General features: G+C 39.2%; 1 protein-coding gene across 26 annotated transcripts in view; it reads left to right on the top strand.

Annotated features, from left to right (window-relative positions):
* TBC1D32 (TBC1 domain family member 32) overlaps positions 1-14,230 on the top strand; it is a 159,162-nt gene that overhangs the window by 113,596 nt on the left and 31,336 nt on the right. For 24 of the 26 annotated variants that reach the window (XM_065588428.1, XM_065588429.1, XM_065588427.1 and 21 more), the window contains one exon: positions 349-432. The exons of 1 other annotated variant lie outside the window; for it this stretch is intronic. In XM_065588428.1, the coding sequence (XP_065444500.1) occupies positions 349-432 (84 nt within the window). Of the gene's footprint in view, positions 1-348; positions 433-13,060; positions 13,198-14,230 lie in introns of all 26 variants that reach the window. One more of the 26 variants, XR_010599620.1, reaches the window with a different exon arrangement.

The following is a 14,230-nucleotide window of genomic DNA, read 5'->3' as shown; positions in this document are numbered from 1 at the left end:
TACAAATGTGGTAAGTTATTGTAGCCTAATTAGAGTTAATTTTCTTTGTATATTGAAACCATGTAACAAATTCTGAAGTAATCCTCGGAGGATCTAAAGATAATAAATAATTCCCTGTCAGTTAACACTGAATAGATTTTCAGTGAAGCTATTAAAATTTTAATTTGAATCAGGAATGTTATGAATCCAAGAGCACAATATTTTGAATTGTTTCCCCATACAAATGTGCATAAACATTCAGGAGTTCAAATTGCTTTAGTTGTCCACATTTTGTAATTTTGTTGGGTAATGTAGTTCCACATTCCATTCATTGCCGCTGATGTTTTAATGGGTTTTTGCTTATTACAGTTTTGGCAGAATTAATTGAAAAGTTTGTGTTGCATCTTTCTGAAAACCCATCAGAATGTTACTTCAGCACTGAAGAATATGAAGGTAAGTTTGCAGGCACTTCATATTTGAATTTAAAAGAAAAATAATATATCCCTAGCTTTTTGACTATTAAAAAAGTAGCTAGACATCTTTAATATTCTTTGTTTAACAGTTCATGTATTCATTATTCAAATCATGGGGAAACTTTTAGTGTCCTTCTGGAACAGGACCTGTTTGTTGAAGCATAGTATGACTAATGTTAATGAAATTTTGAACCTTCTTGTAATATATGTACAGTACATAAAGAGAGATACAGAATAAATGATGGTGTGGTATAAAGGTTTTATGGATGCTTGTTTAGGAATTAATTACATAGGTGACTGAGTAATGCTGCCATTCCAAACAAATGCCAGTAAAACCCATCATGTATTGTTTATAAGTCACACATTTAACCAACAGCTATTTTAGAAATGTCTTAAATAGTTTAATTGCAACTGAGGGCTGTTTTTTCTTTTAATGGCAGCCCTCCCTTCTAGTTACTGTGAGTCATCTACATGTGTCAGGGAACTAAAAATACAAATAACATACTTTTTAAAATTCTAAGAATGACCCAAACTAACTTTCCCGTACATGAAATGCCAAGACTTTATAATTAAATTTTCTCCATACTAGAAGGAAATATTGTGTGTCCTATTGGAAAGCTGGTAATCTTCCCATTTTGAATGGTCTTAAGCTCCTTTTTCTATCCCTACTTGTAGACATGCCCCTCGTTGCTCACGGCACAAATTCGTGGGAGACCACTCTTTCAAACACCAGTGCCCTTTTATTTCCTTGTATTTTCCCACCTTCACTTATATACAGCTTTATACAGTTTGCTATCAGGCAGGTAGCCGCTTGGGGAGCAGCTTGCTTTTATAGCTAGCTGGGAGCAACAGGCCTTCACACCTCACTTTCCTGTTCCTCTCCTCCTACATCCTTCCTGCTAGCTTTATAGGCCTTTTGGCATGAAGCTCACAGGTGTCAATCCTTTAGGGCTTTAATCAGCCACAGCCTGTCAGCTCCAATCTCTTCCCCTTACTGGGAGCTGAGCTAGCAGGCTCTGAGCTAACAGGGGCTGAGTCAGTGCCTTTTGGCCAGCACCATGTTACACTACTAGATCAGAAGATACCTTACCTTAAATCTGTTTCTTGTGCGATGTTGTCCATCTTGAACCTCAGTACAAGTTCATAGGGAGAATTTAGTGAAGGAAGAAAGACTTTTTTTTTGGTAAGGGGTTTGTTTTTGTTTAATTGCAGCTCTTGGAAACTACTCAGAAGTTATTAATATTTGAATAAATATTGATGCATATAGATTAGTGAGCAGAGTGCAGGTGAGTTAGTCAAAGATAAAGGATAAATAAAAATCACCTGGCTCTGCAGTTTAACAGCATTTTTATCACCACAAAATATGTAGTATAGCATAAGGGTTAATTGAGAGCTGGTCAGAAAAAAATTAAGTAAGATATTTTGTATTAGAATTTGCCAAGTTGTCAAAATCTAAATATGTTGCAGAAATGGTTTGATTTTGCTTAAATTCTGACAGAACCCAGGCAGACTGCCCTGGAGCCAAGGCTCCTTGTATAGCTGGGTGGAGAACAGTTTATCAAAGAATTTTGAAAATTGTTGGTTTTATTCCAAATCAGAGTAAAGCCATATTTAAAGATCTTTAAATCCTCCATGAAATGGAATTACCATTTTCTGCCCAGCTTCGTTTATTTTTTGTGAGCTTAGGGTAGTTGTTATTCATGAATGAGTTTTATGAAGTAAAATTTTCAAAAGCTCCTGTGTCCTATTGAAAATGAATCTAGCTTAGCCTCCTAAGAGACTTAGGTACTTCTGAAAATTTTATCATCAGCCCAAGTCAATGCAGGTAAAGGAACAGATACTCGGTTAATGTAAATTTCTCTAGCTCCAATTGGCCCCAAATCTCTTTGCACATCATGTCATCATGTATTTTGCATATACCATCTTTGTTACATAAACTATTTTAGGAAGGTTTTTTTGAGATTTTTAAAACACATCATTGAGATTATTTCTTTATTCTCTTATTTACCATGTGTTCAACTGTGCTGGCTCAGAGACTGAGGAAAATAAAAACTACTAAATGTAAAATATTTCTAAAGATAAGTTGAAATATTTTTTCTAGATCAAAAATATCATGATTTTAAAGTTCTGTGTCTCAAGATCTTTTAGAGCTAGATGTAAGTCCTAAATTCTGTTGGAAAAGTGGGATTCAACCCACTTTCTAGTGATATAAAACTTACATGTATAGCCTTGTAGGGACGCAAGGTATCAGAATTCAGAGTTGACATTTGTATGTATAGAAAATCTGGGTCAGGTCTTAATGACTTAATGACTACTCTGCAATTAAAAACCTGTGACTGGCCCATGCCAGGTGACTCGGGCTCCCGGGGCTTGGGCTAACGGGCTGTATAATTGTGGTGTAGAAATGTGGTGTAGAACCCTGCAAGAGGGGAGAGTTCCAGAGCTTGGGCTGCAGTCTGAGCCTGAATATCTACACCGCAATTAAACAGCCTGAGCCCCGGAAGCATGAGTTAGCTGGCACGGGCCAGCCATGGGTTTTTAATTGCAGTGTAGACACACCCAATCTTGCCTGCTCTCACCTTGGGCTGGTAGAAGGAGAGAGGGTTGTTCCACATTTCTGGAGAGAAAGAAGAAATATTTCCTTGATGGATTGATTTTCTTTTTTAAATGACATGCTTTAAAAGCTGCTCAGGAGTTCGGAATGTTAGAATAAATCCAGGGGTTAGTAAGCAAGTGATACAGCTATAAGCATGTGAAAAATTGTACAAGCCTAGCCAATTTATCACTTGTATATTGCCGATATAAATATATTATATTCTTGGATTCCAATCGCAGTTTTAATGATGTATAGAATTATGTAAATTCATGTGGAATTACTGTATGATTTTGTATTACTTTGAACAGAAATGCCAGGACTACAGCATGAATTAATTATCCACTCAAAACCATATATTTTGGGCTTTATTCTCAAAACCCTACAATAAAGCTGTGAATGAAAGAGGTTTGGATAATAGTTACCAGCTTCCTCCTGAGAGAAAAATCCTTCAAGCAGGCACTGCATCCTGGTCCCTCTAAAGTGTGGGAGGCTAGAAAGCAGGATCAGAAGACAAGCCCAATTCTGATCAATTTGTAGATAAGATGGAGTTTCTCCTGCACATGGCAAGTACAGCAGAAAGAGTGAATAGGCAAGGGAAATGTTAGGATGCATGTTAGGTTTGGGAAACATCCAACTTCAATATTCAGTAGGCTTTATACTCATTAGCTTCATTACTCAGAGCTGGAAAAAGTAAAAAAGTATGGACACAGCAAGAAAAAAAAACTGACAAAAGCAAAGGCCTCATTTCTGGGTTACCTTGGGTTTTACACTTCCTCACTCCATGGTAAACAACTCAGGTTGCATGACAGCCCTTTTCAGAGTTTCCCAGCAGTATTTTAACACAATCATTCTTATAAACAAAGCTAAGTTGGACACACATTCTTGGAACATGACTGAATGTTCAGTTCTCAAAACAAACATTCCAGTATACATTGTGTTGTTCCTTAACATTACTGGTACCAGGATCTCTGAGAATTCATTAATCCGTAAAGCATTAGTTCTTATCAGTCTCTTTTCCACAGTTGTATCTGTGCCATTGTCACAAATAGTGATACCCCAATTTGTATTAGATTTCATATTCTTGCCCTGTATAAAGTCCTCCACTCTGTCTAGGTCATAAAACAAATATATTTGTTATGATTATGAAGAACATAGTATTAGACAATATTGTGACATACAGAAGTTTGAAAGTAACATGTGTAACCCTTCTGACAGGTGGAGCCGGCAGCAACCAGGGCCGGGTTCAATATCTAGAGGCTCCTTTTCAACAATACAATACGGAACCAGCTCAAGCCCCACCCAGTAACCTGGGAAAATTACACACCACCCCTGGGTGCTTCTGAGAGACAATACTTCTCCACTCGCAAGCGTTGAGTGTAGAAAAGAAACTTTAAATTGAAAGGAGTGAAGTCACCTAACATTAATTAGGGAAAATGCCACAAGCATGATTCATAATCATAAAACTGTGAGCAGGACTCCCACCCCAGAGTACATGGGGCAGTGTCTTCTGCCTCATGTTCTTGAGTTCTACAGCCAAAAGTTCCTTTTCTGTGGCCCTCACTACTCCCTCCTCATACCCCATTCACAGTGGCTGTCCTTGGTCTGTGAGGAGCCAGGGCTCAAAGGTGCATCTGTGTGAGTTCACCTCCCACCTGGGGAAGAAGGCACCTTGCTTGCTCCACCATCTGACCATTTGCTGTGGCTGGCTGCCCTGCCACCTGTGGTTCCTCTCTTCTGGTCACCCCACTAGCTGCAGTTCCTCTCTGCTGGCTGCCTCTCTACTATGACCTCTGCACATCAGTCTCTTGAGGTTTCACCCAGCTCTCAGTGTTTTTCAGCTCTTAGGCTGAGCAGATACGTTGTCCCACAATAAGTGATTGTCAGCTCTTTTGACATAAATAACAGAAGGCTCCTAATGGAGCCTGTTTAGTTCTATCTTTGAACAATGGGGAGGAACAGGTAAAATCAGACCGGGGATCCTTAGGGAGAGTCTGCACCTCCTGGCTGGGATACCTGTCCCCACCCCTCTTACTTTCACAGGGGTCTGGCATTAGAACCCCTGGCTTCATGAGGTCCTTTCAGCTGAGGGTGACCCCCTCATTTGGGACAGGTTAAGCACAGTTCTGCTCCCATTTATTTATACAATAAAGACAACAACACTCATAACAACAGTTCACTACCCCTGCATTCAGTACTAAAGTGATTTGTAACCCAACACCAGCCAAAGTTGATCACTTTGAGCAACACTGCTCTATCTGCTGGATATCTAGGCAGAGTAGGTGTGGTCATGATTTTAAAGTTCTGTGTCTCAAGATCTTTCAGAGCTAGATGTAAGTCCTAGATTCTGTTGGAAAGGTGGGATTCATTCATAAATATAATTTGCTCCTGAAGTTTCTTCCCCCTCCCAGCTAGCTGTCAGGGGAGAACTCATTCAGACCCTGCTTACAAATTAATACACTTAAAGGCAAAAAATAAGCCCTTTTCCCCTCATATGCTATGAAATGAGTAGGGCCAGCCAGAAAGCAATTTTGTTCCTTGAAAGCTTTCAAGGTTTGGAACTTGTTTTTGTTCCAGTGCTGAATGAAATGGGAATCAGGACCTATGCTTCCATGACAAATTTAAATGTTAGGTTCCAGCGGCAAAATAATGAAAGAAAAATAGAAACCCATGATCATTAGGAACTGAGTTTCCTTTTCTCTTGGATATCAAGTTTGCCACTCTCTGATTGATCTGATAATGAATGACCACCTTAATACCCAGACTTTCCAAGAACCTCTATTAGAAGGTGTTTTGGAAGAATTTTTCTAAGAAAGGGGACAACTAATTCTTGACCAAGACTAATTGTATTGCTTGTGTTACATGATATTGTCATTCCTTCACTAGCCTGTTAATGCAATCTGAGCCAAGTCTTATAAATACTAATATTTAATACAAAAATAAGGAATGGCTGCTTCCTTACCAGCTAGTGTTGTATTAAGGAATTAGCCCATGGGGTGTGTGTAAAAAAAGAATCAGCCCAAAACAAAAACAAATCAGTCAATCTACAGAAACAAAAATACAAGAATTACTATGTAATATTTAACCAATAATGTATAAGTAGATTTTAGGATCACATCTCTTCCCAAACACTCTCCCACCTCCACCTCCAAAGAAGCTCACAGAATATCTGATGGATGGTGGTATGCTTCATCCTCCCTCTGACGTTACTCCTTGGGATTTGAACATTGAACAACAGAGGCTTTAACAGAAGCCAGATGTTTTATTTTAATAAACAGAAGCTATAATTTGTATGAAAGTAGTTTCAGTACAATGCATGGATACTCAGTGTTTATCATGTTCCTTGAAATAAGAAATTTATTATCTTTAAAAAAATGACAGCCCTTAGGTAGCTGAAATTAGAATAACACAATCATCCATCTGTTGTGGACTCCCTCAGGATTTCAATCTATTGTAAAATTTGCAAATCTGAAAAAATCAAATTAGGTTGTGTTGTTATCCCTTCAAAGATTGGAGGAGAAAAAAAAACAGTAAATCTTTATGCAGTTGCAATACTTAATTATAAATAGCAACACAAATCTTAACTGAAGTTAACTTTCTAGTATCAGCATTGAAAATGGACTCTGATTTGTACTCAGATGAGAGCACATGCACATAGTATGGCATTACAAGTTAATGAATTCTCTCTATCCGCTTCCTGCCACTGGTACTTTCCTTTTATTTTTCCTCTGATCTAAATAATGAATAGTCTAGAGTTAAACCGTGGCTCTTGTAGCAAGTGCAGCACTGAACAGGGCAAGGAATGGGAAACTGCAGTGGTGGTGGAGGGGGAGGTATAGCGTCTCCAGAAGGGAAGAGAGACCCCAGTCTTGAAATAACCACTTCCTATACTTGTAGCACAGATGCAGCTTTCTCTTTGTCCCAATGCTGAATTCCCAGTCCAACCCCCAGCCAGACGTTTCCTTCTTGGAATATGTCAGTAGCTCTAGCAGCATCTCCTTACATGCAGGAAGTACAAGCAACCTCATTATGGCTGCCTCCATCACAGTTGCAGTGGGCTGAGGAATTAAGTGCCAGTCCTCTGTTCCTCTCCTTCTCCTACCTGCTCAGGAGCAGAGACAATTTGATGCAAAGGCTACATCTGCAGTTATAGTTGTGTGGACAATACAGACAGCTAGCTTGGGTATAAAGAGCAGCATAGAGGGTGAGACACGGCTTGGCAAGTAGAGTGTCATAAATACCTGAACCCTTATTGTATGTGTCCTACATAGCTTTTTACATGCTCAAGCAGCGTCTCCCACACTTACAATGCTATTTAAGCAATGTAGTATGCTTCTGCATACCCACTGTCAAAGCCTTTCCCTGCCTCAGCCAAAGGCTCCAGCAGAAAGGAGAGGTTTTGGTAGTAGGGAGGCAGTGGGGAAAGGCTCTGGCAGAGGGAAGCCTTTACCTGCTGCTTCTCCACTTCTGGAGACTTTCCCTGCTATCTCCTCCCTGCTGGAGACTTTCCCCTCTGCAGTGATACTGGAGGTAACCTGCTTTTCACTGTGGTGTGTAGCTACACATGTAGTGCCTGTACTCAACACTCCACCATAAGGGAATGTCTGTACTGAATACCATAGAGTGTGAGGTAAAGTTTATTATCTAATAATTTCTTTCTGTTCTTAACATAGTCCATTAGTCCAAAATACTTGGTTAACTCCTTTCTTTAGAGGTGAGTGGGAGTGGCTCAAGATGTTGATTAGCAATTTGTGCATTTAGGCCTGCCACTTCCTATTAATACCCAGACAGCTAAAGATAATCCTTGCACAAGTTCAACTTAAGTTTAATGTTATGAAACCTAATTTAGTAAATAAACCTTTACAGTTAGTAAGCACACCACCAATTTCCTTCACTACTGATAGGAATTCTTGTTGGTTCGAAGTTTGTGTTCTTTAAGTCATTGCATCACGACAAATTGTGAATCCGATTCTTGCTAGAGATACATGCCACATATGCTTCAGAGTATGCTTAGCATTTCCAATCAAGAAATATCGTTGGGGAAAAATCTCTTTCAGATGGTCTTGGTCATTTCCTTTTCCATTGAAACTGATCCTTGACCTTAGTGACCTTAGCCATCAGAGTTTGAGATCCTGAAACTTATCAAATGTAATGAACTGATTATTTTCTCTTTTGGTTTTGGTCTAGGTTTTCTAACTTTGAAGTAAATAATGGTTTATAAAAAAATACGAACACCACTACCTAAAAAACCTAGTTATTTTCATTTTGGTTTTGATCTTTTCTCTTCTTCCCTTTGGTTTTTACTTTTGCCAGCAGGATGTCTACGTAGCAATCACCATTTAGTGTATTGTTTACATGTTTGAAAGGGGAAAAAAATCTTCTGTCTGGTTGTATCTGCTTATGCTCATAACTGGAAAACTTGTCTGCTTTCAGGAAGGATTGAGGAGGAATGATTATATAGATTTTTTTTCTTATTTTGGGGGTGCTTTTAGATTGTTTTTGCTTTATTTTATCATTTCTTAAGTGGAACCACTTAGGCCATTCAGAGATGGGGGAAGCTTTGTGTTTTCTAAAAGTATCCCAATACCCCAGTGGATCTGAAATGAGAACAGACTTGCTTGGTTTTTAATTATTGTGAGACATACAATTAACGAATATTGGGGGAAAACCTTTTAAGTCAGGCAGTTCCTTCTGGGACTCAGAGTGGATGCTTGTCTGTTTGCCAAGATTACACAGTACCCACTTGAAGATCTGGAAGGATTTTTCTGCTCCTTGCTATGCTTCTGCGAAGAGATTTTCGCAGAAATGCACTTTAAATCATTAGCTTAAGGCACTTTGGAGTGTGCCCTCGGTGCTCTAAAAAAGTCCATTAGCTTCTCTGCACTAACTCCCCATGTGCACACTCTGACTGTGCAGGGAGCTGCTGCACACCACCTACTGTGGGCTTTTCCCCCATGTTGACTAGCCCTATGTGTAACTGTAATCTGAGCAGAGACTGCCCTGAGTGTTCCTTGTACCATTTTGTGGAATCCTGGCTATATTGTGCGGAGGAGGCCTTGTTCTACATCAGACTTGGGACCCTTTTCTCTGGCACATTATGGATTCATGAGCTGAGAACAGGGTAGGCATAATTCCGTGTTTGCTGAGGATTCAGTAGCTGCCTCACAAATGGAACACTTATTTGCCTTGGAGCTGTGCTTGTTTGTGAGCTCTGTCATGGTGTTGCATAGTGGGGAAAGAGGAGAGTATCAGTAAAGAGAGTTCTAGCAAGATTCTAGTACAACACACCAAAATAATCAATCCACATGTAATACAAATAGAGATTTATTTTGTATAAGAGGTAAATATCAAACATGAATATGGACTTGTAATAATGTCTATAAGAAATCAGCCAATTAATGATAGTTTGACAGGGTGGGAGGGGGTTGGCCTTTTATTTATAATTGTTTAAAATAAAAAATACAAATATATGTTAAATTGCAACTGCACAGACCTTCTTATGTTGTTTGTCTTAGATTACAAATTTTTGCTGTCAAGAAACATATCTAGGGCCCTACCAAATTCACTTTTTGGTCAATTTCATGGTAATGGGATTTTAAAAATCATAAATTTCATGATTTCATTTGTTTAAATCTGAAATTTCACAGTATTGTAATTGTAGGGGTCCTGTCCCAAAAAGGAGTTGGGGGAGGGGGGATCACAAGGCTATTGTAGGGGGGGTTGTGATACTGCTACCCTTACTTCTGCGCTGCTGCTGGAAGGGCGCTGCCTTCAGAGCTGGGTGCCTTGCTAACAGCCACCGCTCTCTAACCACCCAGCTCTGAAGGCAGCGGAGAAGAAAGGGGTGGCACTATCATGCCCTCCCCCCAAAATAACCTTGTGCCCCCCCCCCCCCCCCAAAATAACCTTGTGACTCCCCTTCAACTTCCTTTTGGGTCAGGACACCCAATTTGAGGAATGCTGGTCTCCCCCGTGAAATCTGTATAATATAAGGTAAAAGCACACACAAAAGACCAGATTTCATGGTTCAGTGCGTTTTTCTTGGCTGTGAATTTGGTAGGGCCCTAAACATATCTGTCTACATACAGAACCAAGACATTGGGCCCCGTTTCCGACTGGGGTATCTTGGCACTCCTGTATTATTAATATTAAATTATACTAATAAACCACAGTTGATAAGCTTGCTGCCACCACGTGGTCCTCCTGCTGGAAAGAGGGATAGCCAGATCCTTATCTGGGGGTAAACTGGTGTAATTCCACTGAAGTCAGTGGAGCTGAGCCAATTTACACTATGTGATAATCTGGGTCAGAATGTCTGAGTTGCATTAGCAATGGCTGTCAATGCAACTAATAGCTTCGTTGAACTTGAGGTTTTTCCAGTTTAACTGTAGAGGAGATAGACTAGTGAAGATGTTATGAAGCAGAATGATGTGAAATGGAAGTGAATACTAATTTAAGTTAAATAGTAAACTTTCTGTTTTTTTCCCCATCACTAAAATACAATTTGTCCATACTTATTGCACAGTTTCATTCAGAAATTATTATTGTAATTTTAAAAAGTTCTTATCTTTCAATCATTATCAGTTTTACTAACTATATTTTTATCAGCAAGGAGACTGGTATCTAAGCATGACCTCCATTGCTACATGGTATTGTAGCTCTTTCAGCTCCAGACTGCTGTTGTAGCTTCTTTAGAAGACTAGTATGCATGACTTAATGAATAACTGGATTTATTCATATTCAGTTAATTGGCCTCTGCAGTGTACTAAAGAGGGATGTGGTTGGCATCTTTATAACTTGATTAGTTTCCACTAAACTAAGAGATAACATCTCAAGGTCTTCAGCCTAGGTCTCCTGTTCAGACAGTTTAATGAAACAAACTGTCAGTTCTATCCAGTCTAGTCCTTAAGTCACCAAGAATTTTTGTTACAAACTACTCTTGCTTGTTTTTTTCATGCCAGACCTATCAGTACAGTCATCCTGTTTTCTCTGTTTGCTATCTGACTGTTGCTAGTAGTTCACGTTTATTTTGTTTGCATAGTTGCATTACTTTATTAGCCAGTGTCTGTTATCACTATATGGCTATATTTTGTCTGTAGCATTAATTAAATATTCTGCAAAAAATTGGAAGAAATCTGAAACAGTGAGAAGAAAATAGCTAATGGAAGACAACTGAGGAATCTAGGTGAGGAAAGGAAAGAAAGTCCCTGGAAAGGAAAGAGATAAAGAAATTAAGGCAACAAAAAAATTATATTGGAAAGGTTTGGGAATCCAAAGAATGGAATCTGTAGTAAGAAAGAAAAAGACATGGTATTCTTAAAAAAAAAACAGCGAGGAGTCCGGTGGCACCTTAAAGACTAACAGATTTATTTGGGCATAAGCTTTCATTGGTAAAAACCCACTTCTTCAGATGCATAGAGTGAAAATTACAGATGCAGGCATAAATACACTGACACATGAAGAGAAGGGAGTTATCTTACAAGTGGAAAACCAGTGTTGACAAGGCCAATTCAAGCAGGGTGGATGTGGTCCACTCCCAATAATTGATGAGGGACTTACCAAGAGAGGGGAAATTGCTTTTGTAGTAAGCCAGCACTCCCAGTCCCTATTCAAGCCCAAATTAATGGTGTTAAATTTGCAAATGAATTGTAGCTCTGCATTTTCTCTTTGAAGTCTATTTTTGAAGATTTTTTTGTTGAAGAATGACTACTTTTAAATCTGTTATTGAATGTCCAGGGAGATTGAAGTGTTCTCCTACTGGCTTTTGTATGTTACCAATCCTGATGTCTCATTTGTGTCCATTTATTATTTTACATAGAGACTGTCTAGTTTGGCCAATGCACATGGCAGAGGGGCATTGCTGGCACATGATGGCATATATCACATTAGTAGATGTGCAGGTGAATGAACCTCTGATGATGTGGCTCATGTGATTGGGTTCTTTGATGGTGTCACTAGAGTAGATATGGGAACAGAGTAGGCAATGGGATTTGTTACAGGGATTGGTTCCTGGGTTAGTGTTTCTGTGGTATGTAGTTGCTGGTGAGTATTTGCTTCAGGTTGGGGGGCTGTCTATATGTGAGGACTGGCCTGCCTCCCAAGGTCTGTGAAAGTAAGGGGTTGTTTTCCAGGATAGGTTGTAGATCGTTGATGATGTGCTGGAGAAGTTTTAGCTGTGGGCTGTACGTGCCAGTGGTGTTCTGTTATTTTCCTTGTTGGGCCCGTCCTGTAGTAAGTGACATCTGGGTACTCGTCTCACTATGTCAATCTGTTTCCTCACTTCCCCAGGTGGGTATTGTAGTTTTAAGAATGCTTGATAAAGGTACTGTACATGTTAGTCTCTCTCTGAGGGATTGGAGCAAATTTGGTTGTATCTTAGGGCTTGGCTGTAGACAATGGATCGTGTGATGTGTCCTGGATGGAAGCTGGAGGCATGTAGGTAAGTATAGCAGTAAGTAGGTTTCTGGTATAAGGTGGTGTTTATGTGGCCATCACGTATTTGCACTGTAGAGTCCAGGAAGTGGATCTGTTGTGTGGACTGGTCCAGGCTGAGGTTGATGGTGGTGTGGAAATTGTTGAAATCTAGGTGGAATTCTTCAAGGGCCTCCTTCCCATGGGTCCATATGATGAAGATGTCATCAATGTAATCCAAGTAGAGGAGGGGCGCTGGGGGATGAAAGCTGAGGAAGTGTTGTTCTAAGTCAGCCATAAGAATGTTGGCATACTATGGGGCCATGTGGGTAACCATAGCAGTGCCGCTGAAGTTATAATTTGTCCCCAAATCTGAAATCGTTGTGGGAGAGGACAAAGAGGACACTTGATGAGACCAGGTGTGTCGTAGCCTCATCAGGGATACTGTTCCTGAAAGCTTGTAGTCCATCCTCGTGTGGACATTCAATAACAGATTTAAAAGTAGCCATCCTTCAACAAAAAGCCTCCAAAAACAGACTTCAAAGAGAAACTGGAGAGCTACAATTCATTTGCAAATTTAACACCATTATTTTGGCTTGAATAGGGACTGGGAGTGGCTGGCTCACTACAAAAGCAGTTTTCCCCTCTCTTGGTATTGACACCTCCTCATCAATTATTGGGAGTGGACCACATCCACCCTGATTGAATTGGCCCTGTCAACACTGGTTCTCCACTTGTAAGGTAACTGCCTTCTCTGCATATGTCAGTATATTTATGCCTGTATCTGTAATTGTCACTCTATGCATCTGAAGAAGTGGGGTTTTTACCCACAAAAACTTATGCCCAAATAAACCTGTTAGTCTTTTAGGTTGTTTTTGTGGATGCAGACTAACACGGCTACCCTCTGATACTTGGCAACATGGTATTCTTGGAAATTAGATGTGATGGGTACAGATGATAAAAATATTTTCAGATTTTAAAAAAGGCAGAAAAAAATCTCTTGTAGAATTTATCCCTTTTTCTGGTTGTTGCTAAACTATTCATTGCCAGGGATGACTTTTGGCCTTGGTTCATAAAGATATTCTGAAGAAAATTTTATTTTTTTAATTAACCGGATTGCACTAAATAATGGGTATTTTCATCCAAAGAGCAGGTAACACACATATTTCAAAAATCTCTCTCCCCTAATAATAAATTGTCCAGTTTGTGTCGTAGAGTGGGAAAGATTATCTGACTTTTTTATTGCCATATATTATATTATTCTCAGTATGAGTTTTTAAAGGGTGTATGTGTGGAATCCTGACATCCATCAAATCATGAAATTTTACATGGATTAAGAAACATCTATTTTACATTTCATTCTTTTTAAAAATCGGATTACACATGTTCAATATAGTTCTTTTTTTCCTGTGAACTGTGAGAGGAAAGTGAATCTGTCCCTTATGTTTAATTCTTTTGCTGGGTTCGACATATGGGAAAATGCTACTATAGCCTATTTTCTTCTGTTTAATTACAGATCCTGTATCTCCTCTCCATTTAATTGACATTTCAGAGATGTTCTGCCTTTTGTTTCAGGAGAAATCATGTTCTTATTGGGAAAATTGATCTTTTGAGGCTTGAGTTTTGAAAACCGTAGTGTTTCAAGACAGTTAAACATAACAGTTTTATTGATAAATGTCTGTCAGATCAGTTTTGTGGAAAATTAAATTGTGCATATTGAATCAGACACAGTTTGGACTTCATTACAACCACAGTCAATCTTTCTTCCCAAGAA

Source organism: Chrysemys picta, chromosome 3 (assembly GCF_011386835.1).
Source record: "Chrysemys picta bellii isolate R12L10 chromosome 3, ASM1138683v2, whole genome shotgun sequence".
Lineage (NCBI taxonomy): Eukaryota > Metazoa > Chordata > Testudines > Emydidae > Chrysemys > Chrysemys picta.
This window is presented reverse-complemented; position numbering and strand designations above follow the sequence as displayed.